At 47.3% G+C, this 27,990-nt stretch overlaps 1 protein-coding gene across 1 annotated transcript in view; it reads right to left on the reverse strand.

The window, feature by feature from the left end:
- The window catches only part of ak9 (adenylate kinase 9), a 359,309-nt gene that overhangs the window by 155,038 nt on the left and 176,281 nt on the right, over window positions 1–27,990 (reverse strand). The window contains exons 22-23 of the mRNA XM_078542572.1: window positions 17,789–17,931; window positions 13,317–13,529 (exon numbers count right to left, since the gene is read on the reverse strand). Coding sequence (XP_078398698.1) covers window positions 13,317–13,529; window positions 17,789–17,931 — 356 coding nt within the window. The remainder of the gene's footprint in view (window positions 1–13,316; window positions 13,530–17,788; window positions 17,932–27,990) is intronic.

Raw genomic sequence — 27,990 nt, forward strand, 5'->3', positions numbered from 1 at the left:
CGTCTATATCCTCCTGTAATCATGAGCAGAAGTGATAGGGCTCAAAAGAGTCCTGAAGGTCGAAGTTCTGTGACCCAAGTGCAAGATAGGCCAGTAGCCTTTGTACAGGTGAAAAAGGAAGGGTCATTATTAACCAGAGGGGTAGGAATGCGTTCACAACCTACCCAAGGAAGCTTTGAAAGGCAAGTTACAGAGATGTTTAAAGATTTTATATGTGAAGGGAAAGTATATCCATGTCTTCCAGGAAGAGCAGGAAAGAATGTTAAGATCTTAAGAGATACAGGGGCTAGCCAGCCATTAATGTTATAGGATACTGTAATCTGTTGTCCAGAAGGATTATTGCAGGAGAAAGTGTTAGTTAATGGAATTCATGGAGAGTTTAGGTCTATTTCATTATATAAAATAAATTTAAAGAGTGATTTGAAAACAGGAGAGGTGATTGTTGGAGTGGTGGAAAAAATTCCCACTGCAGGGGTTCAATTTATTCTAGGGAATGATATAGCTGGGTTGCAAATTTTGACCATGCCTACTGTAGTAGAGGACCCTGTTGAGATGTAATCAACAGAGGTTTTATAGAAAGAGCATCCTGGATTGTTTCCAGATTATATGGTGGAGGTTACAGACACACAAACTTAAACAGTAAGAGGAAGGATCTAAAAGACAGGGGGAGGATGCTGAACCTCAGTTGGCTGGATCAATCTTTGAAAAGATTACTCAGAAAAAGGAAATTAGAGAGAATGAGGCTGAGGTGTTTAGTTCATTGAAGTTAGTGGAGTTACAGCAGAAGGAGCCAGAATTAAAACAGTTATACTTTTACAGAGAGGATAAACAGAAGGGAATACTGGTAGTGATAAGTAAGGATGAGGAAACAGAAATTAAAGATTCTAAAATTAACTTTCCTCTGATTAAGTTAAACAATGAGGAAGTACTTAAGAATATAAATGTGATATTAAGTCACCTTCCAGACAACTGTCAGAGTGATATAAAAGAGCTGTTGCAGTCACACAAAACAATTTGTGGAAATGGACCATGGACGACAAATTTGGCTTTGAATGATGTTGATGCTTCAATAAGGCGAAATCTATACTGAATAAATCCAGTAAAACTAGCTCAAGGCCTGTTTTGCCATTCAATATGATCATGCCCGATCCTCTATCTCAATGCTGTACTCCCATGCTCTCCCCATACCCCTTAATGCCTTTGGAGTGCAGAAATCTATTTCCTTCTTAAATATATTCAGTGACTTGGCCTCCCCAGCCTCTGTGGTAGAGAATTCCATAGGTTCACCACCCTCTGAGTGAAGAAGTTTCTCCTCATCTCAGTCCTAAATGGTCTACCACATATCCTGAAACTGTGGCCCCTTGTTCTAGACCCCCCCAGCCAGAGGAAATATTATCCCTGCATCCAGTCTGTCCATCCTTGTCAGAATTTTATTTGTTTCAATGAGATCCCCTCTCATTCTTCTAAACTCCAGTGAATACAGACCTAATAGGCCCAATCTCTCCTCAGACGACTATCCTGCCATCCCAGGAATCAGTCTGGTGAACCTTCGCTGCACTCCCTCTATGGCAAGTATATCCTTTCTTAAGTAAGGAGACCAAAAATGCACACAATACTCCAGGTGTGGTCTCACCAAGGCCCTGCACAGCTGCAGTAAGACATCGTTCCTATACTCAAGTCCTTTCGTAATGAAGGCCAACATACCATTTGCCTTCTTAAATGCTTGCTGCACCTGCATGCTTGTATCAACATTTCCCAACGTATCACCATTTAAATAATACTCTGCCATTCCGTTTTTCCATACAAAGTGGATAACTTCACACTTATTGACGTTATTCTGCATCTACCATGTATTTGCCCACTCACTCAACCTGTCTAAATCGCCTTGAAGCCTCTGAACACCCTCCTCATCGCTCACATTGCCACCAAGTTTCATGTCGTCAGCAAACTTGGAAATATTACATTTGGTTCCCTCATCCAAATCACTGATATATATTGGAGGCTGCCTCATTCTGTCCATGGCTCCACTCAGCACACACGCACACCTGGCATCCTTCACATTTGGCTTGGCATGCACTTTGCTCACACTCTCTCCAACTGTCTTTATGCAGGACAAGGTCATGCACAATCATCGGGAGAGGTCCCAGACCAGGGTTGGAGTGCTAGACATCAAGGTCCTCACTCCATTCGAGAGTCGAATGTTGGAGCTGGCCAGAGAGGGCATTGACTGTTCCTGCAGCCTTGGTGAGTTGGCAGCTAACAGCCATGTGAGGATCCTGCACCACATCATCCCTCTGTCAACGCAACTCTGAGTCCACTGTTCTGTGTGGAATGTGGCTGCCAAGGGCTAATAAACTCCACTTTCTCTCCTAGGCATGCCTGACACAGCACCCTCAGGCAACCTTGAGCCCAACCCCAGGGCCGAGTACCTCGGATGAGGATCCTGAGGGCAGCATCACTGAAGACCTCTTGTGGAGATCACCCACACCCTCCACCAGCACAGGTCGTACACCTTAGTGTGACCCAGATGTAGAGTAACCTTGGGATCACAATCTAGTGATCCCTACACAATCACTGCACAATCTGTTCCATAGCAGACAGAGGTAGGGGCATCCTTGGTCCCTGGCACTCCTGAGGGCTGCTGGAGGCAAGGAATCTGCTGAGTCCGAGTCAGATTATGAGCCTCTGGACTCGGTCATACCTCAGTTGCGTTAGCTGCAAAGGCAATCATGGAAGCATCAGTAAGGGATGTCTGGTGCACTCCTCAGATTGCAAGGGATGATGGGGGAGTCTGTCCGCCTTCAGTCCGAGGTGATAATGCCGGCATGCTGATGCTTCAAGGTCAACACTGGCAGGATGGCAGCCGCCATGGAGACCTTGGTCCAGGATATTGGTCCCGCACTGCTGCGTGGGCGGAACTCCATCGCAGACACCATAGTTGGCCTCCATCAGTGTAAACATGAGAGGGGTGCCGAGCAGCTCGATCCCACTCCAGCTTCACCTTCTCCAGCCAGGAGCCTACGGCCACCCATAGGGAGGAAGACCAACAGCTCGACACCCCTGGGCCATCCACCCAGGTGCCTCCTGGAATGTCCGTCTGATCCAAATCCTCTCTTCCTGTGACCCCCGCAGCTCCAGCTCCACAGGCAGAGGAGGGTGTAGCTGGCCCAAAGCAGGCCGGGGCCCTCCAGATCTCCACCCTCCAGAAGACGCTCACCAATACAGGGCATTGGAGTCAGCAGGTTGCTTCCACCTCCACTGTGGGTGTCGGGTGAGCACCAAGATCTAACGGCAGGGTTAGGAAGGTTAAGAAGATGTAACTCTTTTGAGTCAAAACAATAAACTAAATTAACAAAAACAAGGGAGAAATCAAACACAGCCCCTAAGTCAGGTCAGCTGTAAAATCAAGGAAAAACTTTAAAGGAACCCTACAAACATCAAACTAAGATGTGATTAAAGGGGTCAACAAAACACCCCAGTCCCCGCGGTGCCCACCGGGCACGGAAGGCCTCGATGGTGCCGGCAGACACCGCATGCTCCCTTTCCAGGGACATCCGGCCGCGAACGTAGCCGCGGAAGAGGGACAAACAATCGGGCGGGACTCCCCCGTTGATCGCCCGCTGCCTGGACCTGTTGATGGCCAACTTGGCCAGGCCCAGGAGCAAGTTCACAAGGAGGTCCTCCTCCTTCCCGACCCCCTTCCGCACCGGGTGTCCGTAGATCAGGAGCGTGGGACTGAAGTGCAAACAAAATAGTAGCAAAAGATTTTTTAAATAACTAAAAAGGGAGTGCAGCCTAAGACATCCTATATACGCGTGGTCCACGGACTCCATAAGACCGCAAAAAGGGCAAGTGTCTTGGGAGTCCGTGAACCTAAACATTCTCCTATTGTAGGGGACTGCTGCATGCAACACCCTCCAACCCAGGTCCCCGATAGAAAGAGGGAGAACTCCTCCGTAGAGGGCCTCCCATCGGGGGCCTCCGCCGCCGGACGGCAACAAGGCACGCCAGGGCGTGTCCGGGCGGCGGACCAGGGCGAGAAAATGGAAGGTGTGCAGCAGCAGTCCGTACAGAAAACCCCTCCCCACCGTGCCAAATGGCACGGAGGGCATGTCCCCGAGGCGGCTCATATTATTGCGGGGCACCGGCACCCGAGGGAAGGTTCGGGGCTTGGGGCCAATGTGGAATTCCGTCCGAACAGGGGAACGTTCAGCCGGAAGATCACCGCGCACCTGGGCCACCTCGAGACCTAAAATGACTTCGGGTCCGAGCACGACCGTCCTTAGGTCTTGGATGGCATCGGCTGCGACCTGGACACTCACTGACGCGCGACGCGCCAACTCCTGTGGGAGCATCCAGCCCAGTCCTCCGCCACCCAGCACGTTCCCGATCCTGGTCACCCCGGCGGCCACAGCCCTCCTCTCCGCCAGCCACTGAAAGGGACGGAGGGGCGGATTCCTGAGCAGCGGCTCTCTGACGATAGCCGCTACTCCTGACGGGGGAGAGCTGCGTCGCGCGGCGACCACGTTCCAGACTTTGATCAGGTCCTGGTAAAAGACGGGCAACACCTGGAAGGAGCCGAGGCCCCTCTGATCTACAAACAGGAGCTGCACGTCATAATTCAGGCCGTGCACCTGGCGGAAGAAATACGTCGCCAGGGCACACCATCTCGGAGGAGGCTCGACGTAAAGGTATCGCTGCAGGGTCTGAAGACGGAAAGTCGCCACCTGCGTGCGTAGGCACACTAGCGCCTGACCGCCCTCCCTAAGCGGGAGACTCAGAACCTCAGCAGCGACCCAGTGCAATCTTTTGTCCCAGAAGAAGTCGACTAGCATTCTCTGGATTTTCACGACAAAGTCCGGGGGAGGGGTCAAAGTGACCAGCCGATACCACAACATGGCGGCGATCAGCTGGTTTATGACGAGAACTCGACCCCGGTAAGACAGCACTCGGAGCAGTCCTGTCCAGCGCCGCAGGCGAGCGGTGACTTTCGTCTCCAGTTCCTGCCAGTTGGCCGGCCAGGATTCCTCGGCAGGGCAGAGATGGACCCCCAGGTAGAGGATGCTGGTCCTGCTCCAGGTGAAAGGCCTGAGCTCCTCGGGTAGGGGATCCATCTGCCACGGGCCGACCAGGAGTCCAGAACATTTCTCCCAGTTGATCCTGGCAGAAGAAGCCGCAGAGTAGACCTCCTGGCACTCGCGCATCCTCCGCAGGTCAGCCGGGTCAAGAAGATGTAACTCTTTTGAGTCAAAACAATAAACTAAATTAGCAAAAAGAACAAGGGAGAAAACAAGCACAGCCCCTAAGTCAGGTCAGCTGTAAAATCAAGGAAAAACTGTAAAGGAACCTTACAAACATCAAACTAAGATGTGATTAAAGGGGTCAACAAAACACCCCAGACCCCGCGGTGCCCACCGAGCACGGAAGGCCTCGATGGTGCCGGCAGACACCGCGTGCTCCCTTTCCAGGGACATCCGGCCGCGAACGTAGCCGCGGAAGAGGGACAAACAATCGGGCGGGACTCCCCCGTCGATCGCCCGCTGCCTGGACCTGTTGATGGCCAACTTGGCCAGACCCAGGAGCAGGTTCACGAGGAGGTCCTCCTCCTTCCCGACCCCCTTCCGCACCGGGTGTCCGTAGATCAGGAGCGTGGGACTGAAGTGCAACCAAAACAGTAACAAAAGATTTTTTAAATAACTAAAAAGGGAGTGCAGCCTAAGACATCCTATATACACGTGGTCCACGGACTCCACAAGACCGCAAAAAGGGCAGGTGTCTTGGGAGTCCGTGAACCTACACATTTTACGATTATAGGGGACTGCTGCATGCAACACCCTCCAACCCAGGTCCCCGATAGAAAGAGGGAGAACACCTCCGTAGAGGGCCTCCCATCGGGGGCCTCCGCCGCCGGACGGCAACAAGGCACGCCAGGGCGTGTCCGGGCGGCGGACCAGGGCGAGAAAATGGAAGGTGTGCAGCAGCAGTCCGTACAGAAAACCCCTCCGCGCCGTGCCAAATGGCACGGAGGGCATGTCCCCGAGGTGGCTCATATTATTGCGGGGCACCGGCACCCGAGGGAGGGTTCGGGGCTTGGGGCCAATGTGGAATTCCGTCCGAACAGGGGAACGTTCAGCCGGAAGATCACCGCGCACCTGAGCCACCTCCAGACCTAAAATGACTTCGGGTCCGAGCACGACCGTTTTTAGGTCTTGGATGGCATCGGCTGCGACCTGGACACTCACTGACGCGCGACGCGCCAACTCCTGCGGGAGCATCCAGCCCAGTCCTCCGCCACCCAGCACGTCCCCGACCCTGGTCACCCCGGCAGCCACAGCCCTCCTCTCCGCCAGCCACTGAAAGGGACGGAGGGGCGGATTCCTGAGCAGCGGCTCTCTGACGATAGCCGCTACTCCTGACGGGGGAGAGCTGCGTCGCGCGGCGACCACGTTCCAGACTTTGATCAGGTCCTGGTAAAAGACGGGCAACACCTGGAAGGAGCCGAGGCCCCTCTGATCTACAAACAGGAGCTGCACGTCATAATTCAGGCCGTGCACCTGGCGGAAGAAATACGTCGCCAGGGCACACCATCTCGGAGGAGGCTCGACGTAAAGGTATCGCTGCAGGGTCTGAAGACGGAAAGTCGCCACCTGCGTGCGTAGGCACACTAGCGCCTGACCGCCCTCCCTAAGCGGGAGACTCAGAACCTCAGCAGCGACCCAGTGCAATCTTTTGTCCCAGAAGAAGTCGACTAGCATTCTCTGGATTTTCACGACAAAGTCCGGGGGAGGGGTCAAAGTGACCAGCCGATACCACAACATGGCGGCGATCAGCTGGTTTATGACGAGAACTCGACCCCGGTAAGACAGCACTCGGAGCAGTCCTGTCCAGCGCCGCAGGCGAGCGGTGACTTTCGTCTCCAGTTCCTGCCAGTTGGCCGGCCAGGATTCCTCGGCAGGGCAGAGATGGACCCCCAGGTAGAGGATGCTGGTCCTGCTCCAGGTGAAAGGCCTGAGCTCCTCGGGTAGGGGATCCATCTGCCACGGGCCGACCAGGAGTCCAGAACATTTCTCCCAGTTGATCCTGGCAGAAGAAGCCGCAGAGTAGACCTCCTGGCACTCGCGCATCCTCCGCAGGTCAGCCGGGTCAAGAAGATGTAGTTGCACAGCCTGGGCACGGTTGTTAATCACTTGCACATAATGTTCAATGTGGTAAATAAACTCCCAAGAATGTCTCCTTGTCTATGGCTTCTTGTTATGATGAGCAGAGTTCTTGTCACTCAGATGTCAGCCTTGGTTTCTGCACAAGATAAAGGCAGGTGCCCCAATCCAGGGCCTCATCCTTGTGTGTAACCTTCAGACCAAAGTGATGGTCCGCCTTCACACTCACTGGACACATTAGTGGCACCTGCACCTTGATGGTGCTTGTGATTGCTGCTAAAATGTTGTCAGCAGGCATCAGAATTCCGTCATTCTCTCCATGCACTCTCAGCACCTTTGAGGAGGGGCAGGCCCCCCCTCCCATTTCTTCAGCATCTGTGACTGGTGACGACGTGCCCCTGAAGGGGACAGGTGCTGAGACTGACAAAGAGTCAGGTGCATTTAAAGTTTCATGGCTGTGTCTCTGTGATGTGACCCTGATCACAGAGCGCAAGCGAGCTGCCCTCAGCCAGACAGGAATCAGACATTCACAGAGGCAATGTAAAGATCTATGGAGTATCCTCACTGCATGCTGTCATCATCCTCCTGGAATCTAGCAAGTATTAGGGACTCCGCTGTGCCTCCATGATACAAGCCTGAGCACTGAGGGTATGTGTGCTATCAGTCACACAGAAGTTAAATGTTCACAGATGCATGTGAGGACGTCAGGACTGTCCTGACTGCACCTCGTCATCATCCCCCATGAATCTTATGGCTAAGAGGGCCTCCCAAGCGCGCCTGCCTCATCTGGCCAGTGCTGGCATCCTCACCTTCGCAAACCTTATCACCGTCATCCCCTTCGACATCCTGCTCATCGGAGATGTGCAACTCTTCCATCTCCTCCTCAGCCAGGTCCTCCCCTGTTGTTGCGTCAGGTTATGTAACGCGCAGCAAGCTACGATGATGCATGATATCCTCTGGGGACTGTATTGCAGTGCTCCACCTGAACTGTTGAGGCACTGAGGCATTTTCAACATGTCTATCATTTGCTCCACCAAAGTCCGGGTTGCGGCATAAGCCCCGTTATACTGTCGCTCTGCTGCAGTCTGAGGCCGCCACAAGGGCATCATCAGCCATGATCTCCGTGGGTAGCCCTTGTCCCCGAGGAGCCAACCCTACAGCCTCTCTGGGCCCTGGAAGATGTCAGGGATCTGAGACCAGCTAAGGATGTAGGTGTCATGTGCAGACCTGTACGATGTGGTTGTGGTGGTTGCACACCAGCTTAATATTCAGCATGTGGAAGCCTTTGCAGTTGGCGTAGTGATTACTTGTTGCTATGAGATCTAAGTGCCATCTGAGTACAGCTGATGTCTCACTGCATCTGCGATAACCTGAGATCTATGCAAATCCCAGTGCTCTTGCCTCTTGGCTTTTCTGATCCCAGTCAAAATGCACAAAGTTCTGTGACTTTGCAAGATGGCATCTGTGACCTCCTGGATACACTTGTGCGTGGAGCCCTGGAAGGAACCACTGGTGTAAAAAATTGAGGGCCGCCATCACCACCACCTTCTCAAGGGCTAGTTAGGGATGGGCAATAAATGCTGGCCCAGCCAGCGAAGCCCACATCCCATTTATGGCCACTGGCAGTGTATGCCCTCCATGTCCCCGAGGCGCCAACTCCTGCAGCAGGTGGCATATGTGACCAACCTGTTCCCTAGACATGTGCAGTCTTCAGCAAAACTGGTTTTCAGTCATCTGCAGGAATGACAGGTGCAGTCGATAGACCCTGGGTCTAGTGAGGCGCCTACGAACAACGGCTCTCTGGATCTTCAGCTGCATGCGCAGCAGGCCCTGCTGCCCCTTCACCTTGAGGGAAGTGCTCCTCCCTTTGCTGAGCCAGGTGCCTCCACTGCACCGTTCTTCTTCTTCTCTGCTCCCTGTAAGCCATGAGGCATACCACTAACTCCCCAGGTTCTGTGATCCTGATGTTCACCTCCTGCATGAAAGAGAGAGACATGTGGGTTAGCATATGTCCTAAGGACCTCTCTCGGTTAAGTCTAAAGGCCCCTTCACGCATTCAGGAGAGTTCTGGCCACCACTTGGGTGGCCAGTGTGTAGTGCGCTTCATGGCTGTTGGAAACCCACCCACCTTCGCCACACTCCACCTGAACAATTGGCGGCAGCTTCAGCCACTGCTCTGCCTGCTGTGCTCTCAGCTCAGGTGCAGGCATTCTCCTAACCCACACTGCAAGGCTGCACTGTTAGCTTGAACCATGAGGGATACTGGGCCAAACTTTAATAAAGACATTGCAAAGGGCTGTGAGTGCCTTCACCAGTGACTGCGCCGTGGCCACCTTTTGCAAGGGGATTCTCAAGTCGCCCAGTCGGCCAATTGTTCTGCTGCTCCTAAAACACACAATTTGCAGTCTGCGCCCGAGGGGTGAAAAGTTCTGGGGCATTTGATGGCATTTCCATACTTTTGCATTGAGTGGGCAGAAAAGCTTCAGAGACCCTACTCCAAGCATGTTGATGGAGCTGTTGCTGAACGGTCTCAGCTGCAGAAGAATGATCACTTTTGACTAGCTTTTCCAAGTGCGTGGCCGCTTCCCTCATCACCACCCCCCAAACCTCACCCCCCCGGCATGTGCTTATATACTTCCCTCGGTCTGTGCTGCCTTGCCCCTCGTTCCACTGGCCTGGCCTGCACTGGAGCCCTTGCCCCAGCACCACACTGAAAGCCAGCCAAGAAAAAGCAATTTCCCTGTGCACTCCCCCACCCACAAATGCACAGCGCCTCTTCCGGGATGTCCTACAGGCGATTCTCGCAAGCGCTGTGCAAAGTTGTGTGCACTCATCTCCGAGTTCCCCTGAAGCTCAGCTCACCAGGTCCACGCCTTTTAAAGGCAGTCATGAAGCATGCCATTCTGAAGTCGCACCAATGTGGGTGGTAAATTTGACGTGGGAGAATGATTCCGGCGAGCAGGGCTTATAATGAGATGCCAAAGTATTAAAATTAGGTTCCCGACATGCAGCAGCAGGAAGACTATGTATTGATTGCTGCAAAGTAAACGCACTAAAGGCAGATTTACACCCTAGTCCACGATTGGAGGATTGTATCAAGAGAGTAGGATAGTCAGAATTAATCACAAAAATTGACTTACTACGAAGATACTGACAAGACCCTTATCGGAAAAGGCAAAAGAGATATCAGCTTTGGTGACACCAGGTGTCAAAGCAAAATAATGCCCTTTTGTATGAAAAATGCACCAGCAATATTTCAGAGACTAATAAAGTGATTGAAGGACTTAGCAATTGTGCTGTCTATATTGATGACTTGGTGGTATTCAGTAAAACCTGGGAGGAACATCTACAACATTTAAAGGAATTGTTTGACCAACTACAGGGAGCCAGTTTGGTTGTAAATTTGGCTAAAAGTGAATTTGCGAAAGGAAAAGTTGCGTGTTTAGGCCACACTGTTGGACATGGTCAAGTGGCCCCACGAGATGCAAAGGTGAAGGCTATTGTCGAGTTCCCAGTGCCTACAATGAAACGGGAAGTTTTGAGATTTCTGGGCATGAGTGGATTTTATCGAGGTTTGTGTCAAATTCCAGCAGCGTAGTTGCTCCACTGACTGGATTATTGAAAAAGAACAGGAGATTCCAATGGACACAGAAGTGTCAGACCGCATTTGACAGCTTAAAAGCTGTATTAACCACTACATCTGTTCTCGCAGCACTTGATTATACAAAGCAGTTTAAAATGACTGTTGGCGCCAGTGATGTGGGTGTTGGTGCTGTGTTGCTACAGGAAGATGAACTGGAACGGAAATTGAATGTGCATCAGAAAGAATATACAACAAAGAAAAAGAGACTTTAAGTTTGGTTTTAGTTTTGCAGCATTTTGAAGTGTATGTTGCAAACAATTCTTCAGAGACAGTTGTATATGCTGACCACAATCCTTTGAAGAGATAAAAATGTCACTGTTCTGACGGAGTTTGTTACCTCAACCATTCAATTTAAAATTTAAAAATTATACATATGGCTGGACGAGAGAATTTAATTGCAGATGCGTTGTCAAGAGCTTAATTTCAAAATGACTTGGACATTGAGAAATTGAGAATGGATTAGAATGAACCTTATTCTTAAAATTTTAAAAAATATATTTTAATGGTTGATGCATGTACACCATATTATAATTTTTGTTTGTATGGATAAGTTAGTAAGTGATACAAAGTGGGTTGCGAAAATGAAAACGTCTTTTTGAAATATGACGTTCCTTTTTTTTTCATTGAGAGAGGTGTGAAGGTGGATGTTACTATTTTAATAGTTTGGGAATATGGTGGTTTTTAAAATTCATTTAGGGGTTGTGGGTGTCGCTGGCTAGGCGAGCATTTATTGCTCATCCCTAATTCTGTAAAGAAGGGTGTGTGTGTGTTTGTGTGTGTGTGTGTGTGTGTGTCTGTGTCCATGATTAATTAAACTGGGGGAAGCTTATTAAAGTCTGTGGGAACTGAGATATGAATTGTAAAGGTGCTAGGTGCATGTATTTGTCATGAGAGGCTATGGTGAAGTTCAATGTACAAGTAAATAGGTTGGGTTTTAAAATTTGCATTAGGTGATAGATGGGGGCTTGACTTTTCAGCTGTTTAACTTCAAAGGGAAGTTTAGAGGTGACAAGGGACTTTTAAAACTTACAAAGGCTTCATAAGTAAACAAGGGAAGGCTATTAAATTTTACTTGACCCAAAAGTGGAGGCAATAGGAAAACCTGAAAGATTTTTATATTTTGGAAAAGTTGAGTTCAAAGAGGTGCTTAGGACAACGGGATTTAAGATGAGAGGCGGGAAAGGATATTTAAGGAAAGATGTTGAGCTGAGTGGTGTGGCTGTTTGGGGAGATATCCTCTGTGCTAAGAAATGTTGTAAATTTGAAGCAGCCATCCAGTTTCATGCCAGAAAAGTCTTTGTTTTTAAAAAGCAGTGTGTTTCCAAACCTTTCTTTTGGATTTCCACAGCAGAGTGGAAGAGAGTGAGAAGTCTTGTGGTATACCTTAACTAAAGTGACAGCAGGTTTTGCCTTCGGTAACAATACTGGATTTTTATGATTAAAAATCTATAAGGGAGCTGTTGACAAGTAGTTTACTTGTGTGTTCTGACCAAGTGGGTTTTTTGGGGGAATGTTTTGTAAGACTATTTAACTGTGCAATCTTAATCTTGTGTACTTCAGTTTTTTAATCTTCTTGTTAATAAATCTTTTAATTTTAAAATACTAAAAGTGTTACTGGGATTCTATGTTTCTGTGATCAGTAGTTTATGCTTCATTTTCAAAATACAAAAAAAAGTTATGATCAGTAAGACAAGTTTCCCTCTGGGGTTTGGCTTGCTCATCAAATAATATCGGCTGCGGTCGTAACACCTCCGATTAGCCTTCCAGCTTTGAGAGCCCACCTGCTGCCCTTAATTGCACGGGGAACTTGTCTACATGCCAGCACCCCAGTCAGATATCCAACAAATGACTATTTCCCTCCACTGGTAGGTTCAAAACAGTCCTTGTTCCTGTTCCCTGCCCCCAAAGCAAAAATTGAGCCCACTAAATCAGGAACTAATCTGTAAGTACTACATCATGTCTTTAAATATCGCTGGGGTGTTATTTTGTGTTTTTATGTATTTTACTGTGTATTTTGTGAACAGTCAACATGTGGAGAGTGAAACACAGGGCCCTAATTTCAATATATTACTTTCCACTTAGAATACAGACAAGCATGCGCTAATCCGTTCTACCAAAGTTTGGGCAGCGCACTTCCTGCCAAGTGTGCGGTTGCTTCTTGCCTGCCATGTGGGAAATTAATAGAGTACTTAGCATTCTAGAAACTACACTATGCTTATTTCTGGAACCTAAACTTTCAAAGCATCTTTAATGAATATCAATGTTTTTGTTTGAGAATATCCTCATAGTCTGTTTCATATATTGTGTTAACATTAATCACATTAGCAGAATAAATACAAATAAAATCAATATAATTTTGACATAGAAGTTGCAACTTACAAAAATATAGATTATAAATGTCTTTTTTAAAAATATATATAAATTTAACAAAATAGGAGATTCAGCAAAAAGTAAAAGTTTCGATTAACGAATGCATTTCTTATTGCAGAAGATGATTACTATTCCAAGACCATTACCTTTAGAGGCTCATTTTCATTTAAGTATTCCTCTGGATTTTTAAAAAACTTATTTCTTGCATCTGGATTAGAAAAATAATAATATTTTTCTCGATACCTAGCAGCACAGTCTTGATCACCTGGAAAAAGAACTAACTTTTCTTTTAAGGCCACAGGGCAGTAATGTTTACTTTCACCCAGCTGTCTGTTCTTCTGCTGAGCAAAACCTTCATTCTGGAAGAAAATTGAGATTATGTTTACATTTTGCACCACATTACATAATATCCAAATAACAACTACTTTAGCATTTGTAGTTTACCAATATATGTTCAATAACCATCAAAGTAAATGGAAATTTTCTTTAGTTTTTCGACAGTAAATTTTTTCATTTTCTCCCCCAGATTCAGCAGGGCATTCAGGAATTTTGAACCAAAAATGTAAACATGTTTAGAGCAGCCCAGTGATGACACATCATATAACTTTTATCACTGCTTTTTCACAATGCCATCAGGACCCAATCCAGATACATAAATAAGGACCTGGTGCTTTCCTGAAGGTGCCTTGCTCACCTGTCCAAATCAACGGGTTAATATTAGGACCCAGAAGGAAGGCAATGGCATTAGAGGTTAAGTCACTATCCTCATTTCCTCTTCAAGTCCATAATCCACCTCCCTTCAAGTTTGGGCTGATGGGAAGGCCATCACTGCTTCCCCACTTAGACTTCTGACTAAAATGGCAGCCAGGTCACACTTAAAGAAGCTGCTGCCTTGCCTCATGTGTTCTGCTCACCTTTTCAAAGGAACAGGTCAATATAGCAGGAACCAGCAGGAAGACACTGGAAAAGTCATTGCCCTATTTTAACTTCACCTTCCCCACTTCAATTGGCAGTTTCTATCAGGCAGGGGAAGTTAAAATCTGGGCCAGAGAAACAGAAGTTGACCACTCACCTGTCTTAAACCTCAACCCATTTGCCTACTTTTGCTTCATATCCCTTGATAACAAAAATCTGTCTATTAGAGCAGTTTTGAAAGCTTCAAGTCAACGAGCATCCATAACATTTTGGGGTCGGGGCGGGGTGGGGTGGGGTGGAGGGAGGTGGCTTGGCAGAGGTACAGTAATTCTGATTTCAACTACCTTTAGGTGAAGAATCATAGAATGACACAGCGCAGTAGAAGACCATTCAACCCACTGTCTTTGCCAGCTCTTTTATAGAGATATCCAATTAATCACACTCCCCTGCTCTTTCCCCATAGCCTGTAGTATTTGTTCCCTTCTTATCCAGTTCTCTTTGAATGTGGCTACTGAATCTGCTTCCCCACACTTTCAGACATGCATTCCAAGGCCTGAATTTTATGCTGAACATGCAGCATGCGCCTGACCTGGAATCGCATGAAATTGCGCAAGAAGACATCGGACGTCATCACGCTCGTGTGCAACGTAACAGTCGGCGGGTGTGTGTAGGGATCGGAAGCATCCCCGCCAAAAATTAAGCCCATTAAGGACCTGATTGTCAGAGATTTCATGTGGCCTGTCTACTTTTACAGTTGACGCATGGGCTAATCGGCCAGGTGGCCTTCACGTTTTCACTACACACTCCATTCAGGGTGGGATAAAATGTTTGGGGTTACATAAAATAAAAGAAGACATTTGAGGGATGAGGTGTTATGTAGTCTGTGTCAGGTGTTTGAATTTGCAGCATTGACACAGTTTGCAGCAGTTTATTGACCACATTTTATTTTCACAGTACTGCAGCTTCCTGAGGCAGCTCCACAGCAACTGTCAGCCTTCAGGGAGCACCCGCCTGCAGCCTCACTTTTCTTGGCGCCCGCCCTCTTCCAGCACCCCCAGCAGTGCTGAGTCTTTCTCAGCGCGCGTTTCACGCTGGCTGCCAGTTAATTGGCCAGCCAGCATGAAATCGCGGTCAGGGGTGGATTGCGGCCGGAAGCGCATATCACATCCACTTCCGAGCCCGCCGACTGCACGCACCCGACAAGCGCAAGATTCAGGCCCGGATTATTACAACTTTCTGTGTAACAAAAATGTTTCCTCATGTCACCTCTGGTTGCCGATCACATTAAGAAATGCTTTCCAAATTTCACTCTTGAATGCTGGCTCTAAATTTTAGATAATGTCGCCTTATTCTGGATTCCCAGTGAGAATAATTGATCTATATCTACCCTATTGAATGCTTTTATTATTTTAAACACTTTGAGAGGCGATCCAATCAATCTTCGAGAGTCAAAGAAATGCAAAAAAAGGAGGGTCCCTAATCCAGTGGATTGCCAGTTTCATTCCAGAAACATCAGGTTGGGGGTGGGGGGAGCAGCGGGGAAGGGGTGGGGGGGGGGGCAGGGTGCAAAAAGACTCAACCATTTTTTTTTACATTCTCAGGGGACAAGACCAGATGAGCCCCACTTTATTCATTACCAAACTGGCATTCCCAGACCAGCCATGAGGAACATACGAAGTAGGAGCATTTGGCCCTTGAGCCTGCTCTGCCATTCAATAAGATCATGGCTGATATGTTTGTGTTTCCACATTTGCATCTACCCCCGATAACCTTTGATTCCCTAGTCTAACAAGAATCTATCTACCTCCACCTTAAAAATATTCAAAGACCTTGCCTCTACCGCCTTTTGAGATAGAGAATTCCAAAGTTGCACAACCATCTGAGAGAAAGAAATTCCCTTCATCTCTGTCCTAAAACTTTTAGCCTCAGTGTTCCTTGCTCTGCCCCAAACAAGGCCCAGCAGAAACTGTACATTCACAACCTAATTTCCAGCCTTTCTGTCATACTTCCACCTGATTTATGGCAAGTATGCCAGAAGGGCTAGAGATTTGCAGCCCTTTGTATTTTCCAAAATCTGTTTCAGAGGCATATTTCTTTTCCCCAGCATTTGACTTCACTTCCATCCCACTTCTCATTCTTATGAATGATTACATAGTATTACAGAATGGTTACATTGTGGAAAGAGGCCATTTTGACCCATCATGTCCACGCCGGCTCTTTGCCAGAGCAACTCACCTAGCCCTATTCCCCTGTATTTTCTTTGTAGCCTGGCAAATCTTTTCTCTTCAGATAATTATCCAATTTTGTCTTTTGAAAGCCATAATTGAATCTGCCTCCAACACAGTGCAGGTAGTGCATTCCAGATCTATGAATAAAAATACCCTCTTCCAAAGAAGGAGCATCAAGATTTTTTATAAATGAAATGCATGTCAGCGACATGCTAAAAAGGCTAAAAATAAATAAATCTTCAGGGCTGGATAGTACTTATTTCAAAATATAGAAAGAGACTAAGCGAGGAGATTTGTGAGGCACTGAGTGGATCAGTGAGTGTCTTCAATGGTGGGGCAAAGAATGTGGGGAAATGCATGAACGTCCAGAGATGAAGCAACGCAAGGTTCATACAGGGTTATAGGAGGTCACAGAAGTAGGAAGGGGTGAGGCCATGGAAGGATTTGAATATAAGGATGAGAATTTTAAAATTAAGATGGTGCTGGACTGAGAACCGAGATTGAGGTTAGAAAGCACAGGGTGATTGGTGGAGAAGACTTGTTGTATGTTAGGGTATAGGCAGCAGAGCTTTGGAGGAGTTCAGCCTTGTGGAGGGTGATAATGGAAGGCCAGACAGGAGAGCATTGGATTAGTTAGGCATGTAACAAAGCATGGATAAGGGTTTTAGCAGCAGCTTGTCTTTTTAATTTGTTCATGCAACATGGGCATCACTGGCAAGGTCAGCATTTATGACCCATTCCTAACTGTCCTTGAGAAGGTGGGGGCTGAGCTGCCTTCTTGAATCAATACAGGGCATGTGGTGTAGATATACCTACAGTGCTGTTTGGGCGGGAGTACCAGGATTTTGACCTAGCAACAGTGAAAGAACTGTGACATATTTCTAAATCAGTTGGAGTGTGGCTTGGAGGGAAACTTACAGATGATGGCAATCCATGTGTCTGCAGCCTTTGTCCTTCTAGGTGGTAGAGGTTGCAGGTTTGGAAAGAAGGAGGCATGGTGAGTTGCTGTAGTGCATCTTTAATATAAATGGTACACATGGCTGTCACCGTGTACAGGTATGGAGAGAATGAATGGTTAAGGAAGTGGATGGAGGACAATCAAGCAGGCTGTTTTGTCCGGAGGGTGTCAAGCTTCTTGAGTATTGTGGGTGCTGCATTCATCCAGGCAAGTGGAGAGTATTCCATTACATTCATGACTTGTGTCTTGTAGATGGTTCTGAAAAGTCACCTACTTGAAACTTTGTGCAGGATTTTTCAGCGGGCTTCTGAACCCTGATGTAAGGCCCAAATGGGGGGTCAGATGCCCCACTGAGTGGGAAACAGTCACGCACCCATGATGTTCCCTGACTTGATGAATCAATGTGACTTTATTAAGTGTCCAAATATAAGTTTTATACATCAAGTTACACAATGAAAAATATGAAAGGTTCCAACAGTGGTATTAAAATAAATGTGCAATTTTAGAGTGTACTTACTCCTTCTTCCTCTTCTTCCATTTCCTCCTCCTCCTCTTCTTCACCTGCTTCCTCATCTGCTTCCTCTGCCATTGCATCAGCATCTTCATCTTCTTCATCTAGGTCTGCACCAGATAACTCCCAGCCATAGTACTTGAAGGGTTCTGCCAAGGTTTGAATACCAGATAAATTTAAAGTTAAAAATTCCTGAAACATCTATATTTCATGTATAATAGTTATTAGGGTTTCTCAAAAAATTCCCATAGTAGTGTTATGTGATAATATTCTGAGAGGAACAATAGAATTGGATATGAATAACAGCATGGCTTTGGCAGAACTTTTACTGAAAAAAGCTAAAGAACTCTAAAGGCTTTTGATTGAAGTTTCACATCACATACTTGTTAGAAAAAGTAAAGCCCAAGAGATAAAAGGGGCAGTGGCAGCATGGATAAGAAATTAGCTGAGAGACAGACGGCAGAGATTAGCATCAAACAGATGTTTTACATACTGGAGAAAAGTATACAGTTGTGCCCCCAGGCATTGGTGTAATGACCAATGCTCTTTTTCATTATCAATATAGTGATTCTTTCTGAAAAAAGAGACATGTTGAAGCTTTTCATCTTGCACTCATCAGGTGGCAAAATCAACACAAGTGTCCTGATGAGTGCAAGATGAAAAGCTGCGATATGTCTTTTGTTTCAGCAATACTCAAGTTCTGTACTACCAAACGGCTATAGTGATTTTAATATTAGTGACCTGGACTTGGGTATAAAGGGAAAAATATCAATGTGTAAAGATGATACAAAGCTTGGAAATGTAGTAAACAGGAAGATGGTAGCATACTTCAGGAGGACATAAACTAGTGACATGGGCAGGCAATTGGCAGGATGAAATCCAATACAGAGAAGTGTGGAGGAAAAATGAGGAGAAGCAGTATAAATTAAATGATGCAACTTTAAAAAGGGTTAAAGAACAAAGAGCTGGTATTTCATACACACAAATCTTTGAGGGTTGGAGAATAAGTTGTTAAAGCTGTTAAAAAAGCATCCTTGGCTACATAGACAGAGTACAAAGGCAAGGAAGTAATAGCAAACTTTATAAATCAGTTGTTAGGTCTCAGCTGGGGTATTGGGTCCAATTCTGGGCAACCACTTATTGGGAAGAATGTCAAGGCCTTCGAGGGGGTTTACTAGAATGGTGCTATGGATGAGGAAATCCAGTTATGTGGAGAGATTCGAGAAGCTGGAATTATTCTCCTTAGAGCAAAGAATGTTAGGAAAGATTTAATAGAAATGTTCAAAATCTCAGGGGTTTTGAAAGTTTTTCCATGAGTTAGTACCATTGGACATAGGTTTAAGATAATTGGCACTAAATGAACAAGAATGGGATGGTGAGGAGAATTTCTTTTACACAGTGAGTTATGATTCTGAATGTAATGCCTGAAAGAGCAGTGAAAACAGATTCAACAGTAAATTTCAAAAAGAAAGTGGATATGTACTTAAGAAAAAAAAACCCAAAGGCTACAGGAAACAAGGAGGGGAATTGGATTAAAAGCAAAATACTGCGGATGCTGGAAATCTGAAACAAAAATAGAAAATGCTGGAAAAACTCAGCAGGTCTAACAGCATTTGTGGAGAGGAAAACAGAGTTAATGTTTCAAGTCTGTATGGCTCTGCAGTCATATGGACTCGAAACGTTAACTCTGTTTTTCTCTCCACAGACGCTGTTTGACCTGCTGAGTTTTTCCAGCATTTTCTGTTTTTGTTGGGGAATTGGATTAATCGGATAGCTTTCAAGAGCTGGCTGAGGCCCCTTCAGCGGCCTCCTGCTGTGCTGTAGTATTTCACGGTGCTCAGGTAGGAATGAGTTAAGATTAATAGTTATAGAGATAGATGTTGACTAATGGAGGAGTCCTATCAAGTTAGATAATTACAAAATGACATAAATAAGCTAACAAGAAATGACACATGGCTGTGATGTTATCTTATTCAAACAGTGGCCCAGATTTTCGCTTCTGGGTCAGGTGTGCAGAGCCAGGCGAATTCCTGCCTCTACAATCCTGACCTTTAAAAATGGCCACCCACAGGCCGGTTTTTGTCCTGGGGGCAGGGCTGGATTGGAAGTCGGGCCTGTTGCCCCGGGAGTGAATGCGGTGGGGGGCTGGGCGGAAGGCTTGCCTCTGTGGTCTGGCACGGTGTGGAACTGAATGGAAAGAATAACACAAAAAAGGACTCCAGCCCTCACCCCCGAAACGCTCCCTATGCCCCATCCGTACCTTCTTATGTTACCTCATGCCCCTCATTCAGGCCCCCATGGCTCCACGTACCCCCATGCCACCTCATGACACCACCCAGCTCCATGGCCCCTCAGACTGCCTATGCCGACTCATGCCCCTCTGCGGACTCATGCCCCTATACCCACCCCCCATGGCCTCTCCCCCTTCCCTTTGTAGCCCCTATGCCAATATAATGCCAACTCATGCCCCCCACCCACCACCCCTTGCCCTTTACCACCCCAATACCAACTCACCCAGTATCCTTTGGCAGTTCCTTCACAGCTTTGACAGTTCTTTGAAAGCGGGACAGTCCTTTAACAGTTGTTGACAGCTGGACAGTCCTTTGACAGTTTGACAGTTCCAGTGAGATTATGCACTTTTTACAGGAATCATGTTCGCTTTTAGCAATCCGAAAAGGTGTCTTGCCTCTCCCAAAAGGTGCCATACCTCTCCCAAAAGATGCCTTACCTCTTCTGGGACCATATCCAAAGGGGTACCTTACCTCTCCCGGGTATTCAAATGAATCCACCAAGTTCAGACCTCCTTTTACCTGGTCTAATCTGCACACTCCAGGTTTCGCACTTCTGGCCTACCAAAATCCTGCTTCAGTGAAGGCAGCTGGTGATTTAAATGGCCAGTTGCCTCCGTAAACCGCACATGCCCAGCCTGACTATGCTCCCACCCCCGCAAAAAAGGAACATGCCACGTTGGAGGACAGGACTTAGAATTTCTGGCCATTTTCGGGATTTGCACCATGACAGAGAGGCACTCTGTTATGGTGAAAATCTGGGCACTAAACTTGGTTTAAATGTACTCTGTATCCATATTTTAAGAATCTTCCATTTGGCACCAACATCCTGTCCATTATTACTTACTATTTCCTCTTATATACACAAACATGAACATGCTTAAAATGGTTTAAAATAAAGTTTATATGAAAACTACAGGGATAAGGTCAAATACCAATGCAATTTAAATGCATATGCCTGTAAAATATGAATATGGTTGTGGTTGTAATCGCTTTATTGAAACTGTAATGAAAACATTGATTACAGCAAGGTAAAATGTTCAAAATTCTCATATGGAGAGAACGAATTGTCACTTGCATGAAAATGTATATCTAGCACAAATGCAAAACCTTGCATTGATATTGCAAATTACCAAAAAATCATTAACAACATAACAGGAGTGTAGCCAGACATACATCTGACATACTCCTGTTGTTATGTTCCTAAATTCTGTGACTCCCTTTGTCCTTAGGTTTAAACTAATCTTGAATTGTTTATTTACTGGTTTGACACTTCCTGGCTACACTGACTGTCTTATGAATCAGATATTCTATGAACAAATAAACTACCTTTGATAGATCAGGTGCATGAGTGCTGCTTACATAAGCTCCTACATTAAAGATATAGGCCGGGGTTTTCTGCGCCCATTTGCGGCAGGCGTTATGGTAGGCAGGAGTGTAAAATATCGCGAAAAGAACGAAAATTGGTTCTATGGTGTTGTGAAACCAGTTTGCGATCGTCTGCTCTACCCATCAATGGTGGGCCGCATTTCCCACCACGGCACATTGGGTACATGATTTGAATACACTTGCATCTCATTATAAGCCCTGCTCGCCGGAATCATTCCCCCACGCTGGATCATCTGGGTACTCAGCATGCAATTAGAACAATGTGTTTCACAACACAATATAAGCAATATGTACCAGGCAACCCGCACTTCACTCGCCACTTCGAGGTTAGTTTGCCTATCTTGCATCACGCAGCATTCACAGTAATCAGTGCCAGGCTTCGGAGGCAGCACCACATCGCTTTCAGGAGGGTGTCACCAGCAAGCCTCTACCTGCCAGACCAGTAAGGCGGGGGTGCTTTTTAATGAGCTGCAGGGTTAGGGCTGCACTGGGGAAGGGAGAGAAATGGCCTGAGGGATGGGAAGAGGCTGTTGGGCTAGGCCTATGCTAGGGAAGGGGAGGGGGAACTGGCCTGATGCATTGGAAGGAGCTGCAGGACTAGGCCTGTATTACGGAAGTGGGGGAACTGGCCTAAGGCATGGGAAGGGGCTGCAGGGCTAGGCCTGTACTAGGGAGTGGGAGGGAGAACTGTCCTAAGGCATGGGAAGGGTCTGCAAGGCTAGGCCTTTATTGGAGGTTACGAGTAGGGATGGTTCACTCAGACACATGACTGGGGGAAGAGTGCAGAGGGAGGTATATGTTGAACAGTGTAAATGGCTTCGGGATGGGTAAGGTCCATAAGGGCCATAGACACATCCACTTCAAAATGTTCAGGGGCTAACAAATGGACATGCAGAAACACCACAGGGATGGGGAGGTCTGTGAAGGAGGGAAACTGGAAACCTGAAGCTCTTCCGGGACGATGGGAGGGGTTTCCATACTCACGTTGGAAGGTTCAAGCAGGTCTGGCAGTGAGAGCCCTGCGCCACCATCTTGCAATCTGCAGCGATGGTGCAATGCAAAATTAAAATGAGCAGAAGCTATGCTGGTGAGGGCTCTGCGGGCGGATTGAAGGGCAGGTGCATGCACTGGGGGGTTTGGGGGGTGTGAGAGGTGCTGATTACAATGGCACGCAACTGAATAGCACATTCCCAAAATAAGACACACAACTGAGGCACATTAGTACTGAAGGCCTGTGCTCCAGAACTTGTGGCGCCCCTAGCCAAGCTGTTTCAGTACAGCTACATCACTGGCATCTACCCGGCTATGTGGAAAATTGCCCAGGTATGTCCAGTACACAAAAGCACAAATCCAACCTGGCCAATTACCGCCCCATCAGTCTACCCTCCATCACCAGTAAAGTAATGGAAGGGGACACCAACAGTGCTATGAAGCGGCACTTGCTTAGCAATAACCTGCTCACTGACACTCAGTTTGGGTTCCACCAGGGCCACTCAGGTCACATAGGCACATAGAGCAGAATATTGCCGTCGGCATGCGGGGGCAGGCTCGACATCATCGCGCGTCATTTTGATATGTCGCTCGGCGGGCATGCACCAGAGGCGGCTGCGCGCCCGCCAAACTGTCAACAGCCTATTTATGCCATTAACAAAGCAATTAAACTTGTTAACAATGCTGCCCGTCCAACCTTAAGGTTGGCGGACAGACGAAGAGCCCAAGCGGTCTTCGCATTTTTCAGGAAACCTCATACCCGGCTGGGATAAGGTTGCCTGAAGCATTTATAAAATAATTAAATAAATTTTCAAAACTTCACAAACATGTCCCAGCTCATGTGACACTCACATGATGGGACATGTTTAAATAAACTTTAACTTTCTTTATTAAAAACTTTTATAATGCATTCAATCTCCCTTAGGCAGCTCCATGCCTCAGGGAGATTGCTGCGCTCTTTCGCACACATGCGTGAAAGAGCGCAGGCCCCGACTGACACTCCCTCCTCCTCCCCCCCGCCCGCACAGGTAGCGCTACCGGCCACGCATTACGCTGGGTGGGCCTTAATTGGACCGCCCGCGTAAAATAGCGGTGCGTAGCCGATCACGGGCAGCAGTCAGGTCCACGCCCACCGACGCCCCCTCCCGAACAGCCTGCATGCCATAGGAAAAATTCACCCCATAGAAACTAGGAGCAGGAGTAGGCCATTCAGCTCCTCAAGCCTGATCCGCCATTCAATATGATCATGCTGATCCTCTATCTCAACGCCTTCTTCCTGCTTTCTCTCCATGCCCCGTAATGCCCCTAATATCCAAAAATTTATCAATTTCTTTCTTGAATATACTCTGTGACCCAGCCTCCACAGCCTGCTGTGGTAGAGAATTCCACAAGTTGACCACCCTTTAAGTGAAGAAACTTTTCCTCATCTCAGTCCTAAATGGCCTGCCCCATATCCTGAGACTGTGGCCCCTGGTTCTAGGCTCCACAGCCAGGGGAAACATCCTCCCTGCATCCAGTCTGTCTAGCCCTGTTAGAATTCTTTACGTTTCAATCAGATCCCCTCTCATTCTTCTAAACTCTAGTGAATACAGGCCCAGTTGAACCAATCCCTCCTCATGCAGCAGTTCTGCAATCCCCGGTATCAAGGCTCATAGCCTTGAATGTTATGACATGCCAAGTGCTCATCCAGATACTTTTTAAAGGATGTGAGGCAACCTACCTCCACCACCCTCCCAGGCAGTGCATTCCAGACCGTCACCACCCTCTGGGTAAAAAAGTTTTTCCTCACATCCCCCCTAAACCTCCTGCCCCTCACCTTGAACTTACGTCCCCTTGTGTCTGACCCTTCACTAAGGGGAACAGCTGCTCCCTATTCACCCTGTCCATGCCCCTCATAATCCTGTACACCTCGATCAGGTTGCCCCTCAGTCTTCTCTGCTCCAACGAAAATAACCCAAGTCTATCCAACTTCTCTTCATAACTTAAATGTTTCATCCCAGGCAACATCCTGCAATCTCCACCCCTCCATCATTTTCACATGGTCCATCTCTGACACTTCTCTTCCCTTCCTTGACCTCTCTGTCTCAATTTCTGATGATAGACTGTCCACCAATATCCATTACAAGCCTACCGACTCCCACAGCTACCTCGACTACAGCTCCTCACACCCCGCTTCCTGTAAGGACTCCATCCCATTCTCTCAGTTCCTTCGCCTCCGTCGCATCTGTTCTGATGATGCTACCTTCAAAAACAGCTCCTCTGACATGTCCTCCTTCTTCCTTAACCGAGGTTTTCCACCCACAGTCGTTGACAGGGCCCTCAGCCGTGTCCGGCCCATATCCCGCGCATCCGCCCTCACGCCTTCTCCTCCTTCCCAGAAACATGATAGGGTACCCCTTGTCCTCACTTATCACCCCACCAGCCTCCGCATTCAAAGGATCATCCTCCGCCATTTCCGCCAACTCCAGCATGATGCCACCACCAAACACATCTTCCCTTCACCCACCCTGGCTGCATTCCGTAGGGATCGTTCCCTCCGGGACACCCTGGTCCACTCCTCCATCACCCCCTACTCCTCAACCCCCACCTATGGCACCTCCCCATGCCCACGCAGAAGATGCAACACCTGCCCCTTCACTTCCTCTCTCCTCACCGTCCAAGGGCCCAAACACTCCTTTCAAGTGAAGCAGCATTTCACTTGCATTTCCCCTAACTTAGTCTACTGCATTCGTTGCTCCCAATGCGGTCTCCTCTACATTGGAAAGACCAAACGCAAACTGGGCGACCGCTTTGCAGAACACCTGCGGTCTGTCCGCAAGAAAGACCCAAACCTCCCTGTCGCTTGCCATTTTAACACTCCACACTGTTCTCTTGCCCACATGTCTGTCCTTGGCTTGCTGCATTGTTCCAGTGAAGCCCAACGCAAACTGGAGGAACAGTGCCTCATCTTCCGACTAGGCACTTTACAGCCTTCCGGGCTGAATATTGAATTCAACAACTTTAGATCTTAAACTCCCCCTCCCCCCATCCCCACCCCGTTTCTCCCCCCTCCCTTTTTTTTCAATAATTTATATAGATTCTTCTTTTCCCACCTATTTCCATTATTTTTAAATCTAAAACTAAAACTTTGTTAGTCTTTCCACCCCACCCCCACTAGAGCTGTACCTTGAGTATCCTGCCTTCCATTCTTAATTAGCACTTTTCTTAGATAATATCACCACCTTCAACACCTCTTTGATCCTTTTGTCTGTGACATCTTTTGATTATCTGCTCCTATCACTGCTTGCTTATCTCCACAATCACCCCACCCTCAACTTCTCTCTCCCCCCGCCCCCCCCACCTTAGACCAGCTTATATTTCACCTTTCTCCTAACTATACTCAGTTCTGCCGAAGGGTCATGAGGACTCGAAACGTTAACTGATTTCTTCTCCACCGACGCTGCCAGACCTGCTGAGTTTTTCCAGGTAATTCTGTTTTTGTTTTGAACATCCTGGTGAATCTCCTCTGCACCCCCTCCAGTGCAATCATATCCTTCCTATAATGCGGTGACCAGAACTGCACACAGTACTCCAGCTGTGGCCTCACCAAGGTTCTATACAACTCCAACATGACCTCCCTACTTTTGTAATCTATGCCTTGATTGATAAAGGCAAGTGTCCCATATGTCTTTCTCACCACCCCACTAACATGCCCCTCTGCCTTCAAAGATCTATGGACACACATGCCAAGATCCCTTTGTTCCTCAGAACTTCCTAGTGTCATGCCATTCATTGAATATTTCCTTGTCAAATTACTCCTTCCAAAGTGTATCGCCTCTCACTTTTCAGGGTTAAATTCCATCTGCCACTTATCTGCCCATTCGACCATCCAGTCTATATCTTCCAGCAGCCCAAGACACTCAACCTCACTGTTAACCACCCGGCCAATCTTTGTGTCATCCGCAAACTTACTAATCCTACCCCCCACATAGTCATCTATGTCATTTATATAAATGACGAATAATAGGGGACCCAGCACAGATCCTTGTGGTATGCCATTGGACACTGGCTTCCAGTCACTAAAGCATCCTTCTGTCATCACCCTCTGTCTCCTACAACTAAGCCAATTTTGAATCCACCTTAGCAAATTACCCTGTATCCCATGTGCATCTGCCTTCTTTATAAGTCTCCCATGTGGGACCTTGTCAAAGGCTTTGCTGAAATCCATATAAACTGCATCAACTGCACTACCCTCATCGTCACACCAGGTCACCTCCTCAAAAAATACAATCAAATTTGTTAGGCATGACCTCCCTCTGACAAAGCCATGCTTACTATCCCTGATCAAACCTTGCCTCTCCAAGTAGAGATAGATTCTCTCCTTCAGAATTTTCTCCAATAGTTTCCCTACCACTGACATGAGACTCACTGGCCTGTAGTTCCCTGGCTTCTCTCTACAACCCTTCTTAAATAGCGGAACCACATTTGCTGTTCTCCAGTCTTCTGTCACCTCCCCCATGGACAGAGAGGAATTAAAAATTTGGGTCAGGGCCCCTGCAATCTCCTCCCTTGCCGCCCTCAGCAGTCTGGGACACATATCATCGGGACCTGGAGATTTGTCCACTTTTAAGCCTGCCAACACCTCCAATACCTTGTCACTCCCTATATCAATTTGCTCAAGAACCTCGCAGTCTCTCTCCCCGAGTTCCATTCCTTCTCATCCTCATTCTCTTGGGTGAAGATGGATGTGAAGTATTCATTCAACACTCTACTGATGTCCTCTGGCTCCACCCATAGATTGCCCCCTTGGTCCCTAATGGGCCCTACTCTTTCCCTGGTTATCCTCTTCCCATTGATATACTTATAGATTATCTTGGGATTTTCCCTACTTTTACCAGCCAGAGCTTTCTCATATCCCCTCTTTGCTCTCCTAATTGCTTTCTTAAGCTCAACCCTGCACTTTCTGTACTCCAGTAATGCCTCCGCTGATTTGCTCCCCTTGTACCTGCTAAAAGCCTCTTTTTTCCTTCTCATCGTATCCTGAATATCTCTGGTCATCCATGGTTCTCTGGGCTTGTTGCTCCTTCCTATCACCCTAGAGGGAACATGTTGAGCCTGTACCCTCCCCATTTCCTTTTTGAATGCCTCCCACTGCTCGTCTGTAGATTTCCCTACAAGTAGCTGTTCCCAGTCTACCTTGGCCAGATCCTGCCTTATTTTACTAAAATCCACTCTCCCCCAATCCAAAACATTTTTTTGCAACTTGTCTATTTCTTTGTCCATAACAAGCTTAAATTGTACCATGTTGTGGTCATTGTCACTAAAATGCGCCCCCACCACCACCTCAGCCACCTGTCCGGCTTCATTCCCCAGAATGCCACCCCTATCTTACCAACCTTTTAACTAGACTACTGAACTTACAAAAATTAAAGAGAAATTAAAGAGAAAGACTTACCAGTTCAATTCCCACTGTGCACCAAATTGCCAATACCCACACTCACTCTGGCTGTGTCTCATTCAGGATGAGCTCTCTCCCCTGTTCGGTGCAGACTCGATGGGCCG

Source organism: Cetorhinus maximus, chromosome 5, assembly GCF_964194155.1.
Source record: "Cetorhinus maximus chromosome 5, sCetMax3.hap1.1, whole genome shotgun sequence".
Taxonomy (NCBI): domain Eukaryota; kingdom Metazoa; phylum Chordata; class Chondrichthyes; order Lamniformes; family Cetorhinidae; genus Cetorhinus; species Cetorhinus maximus.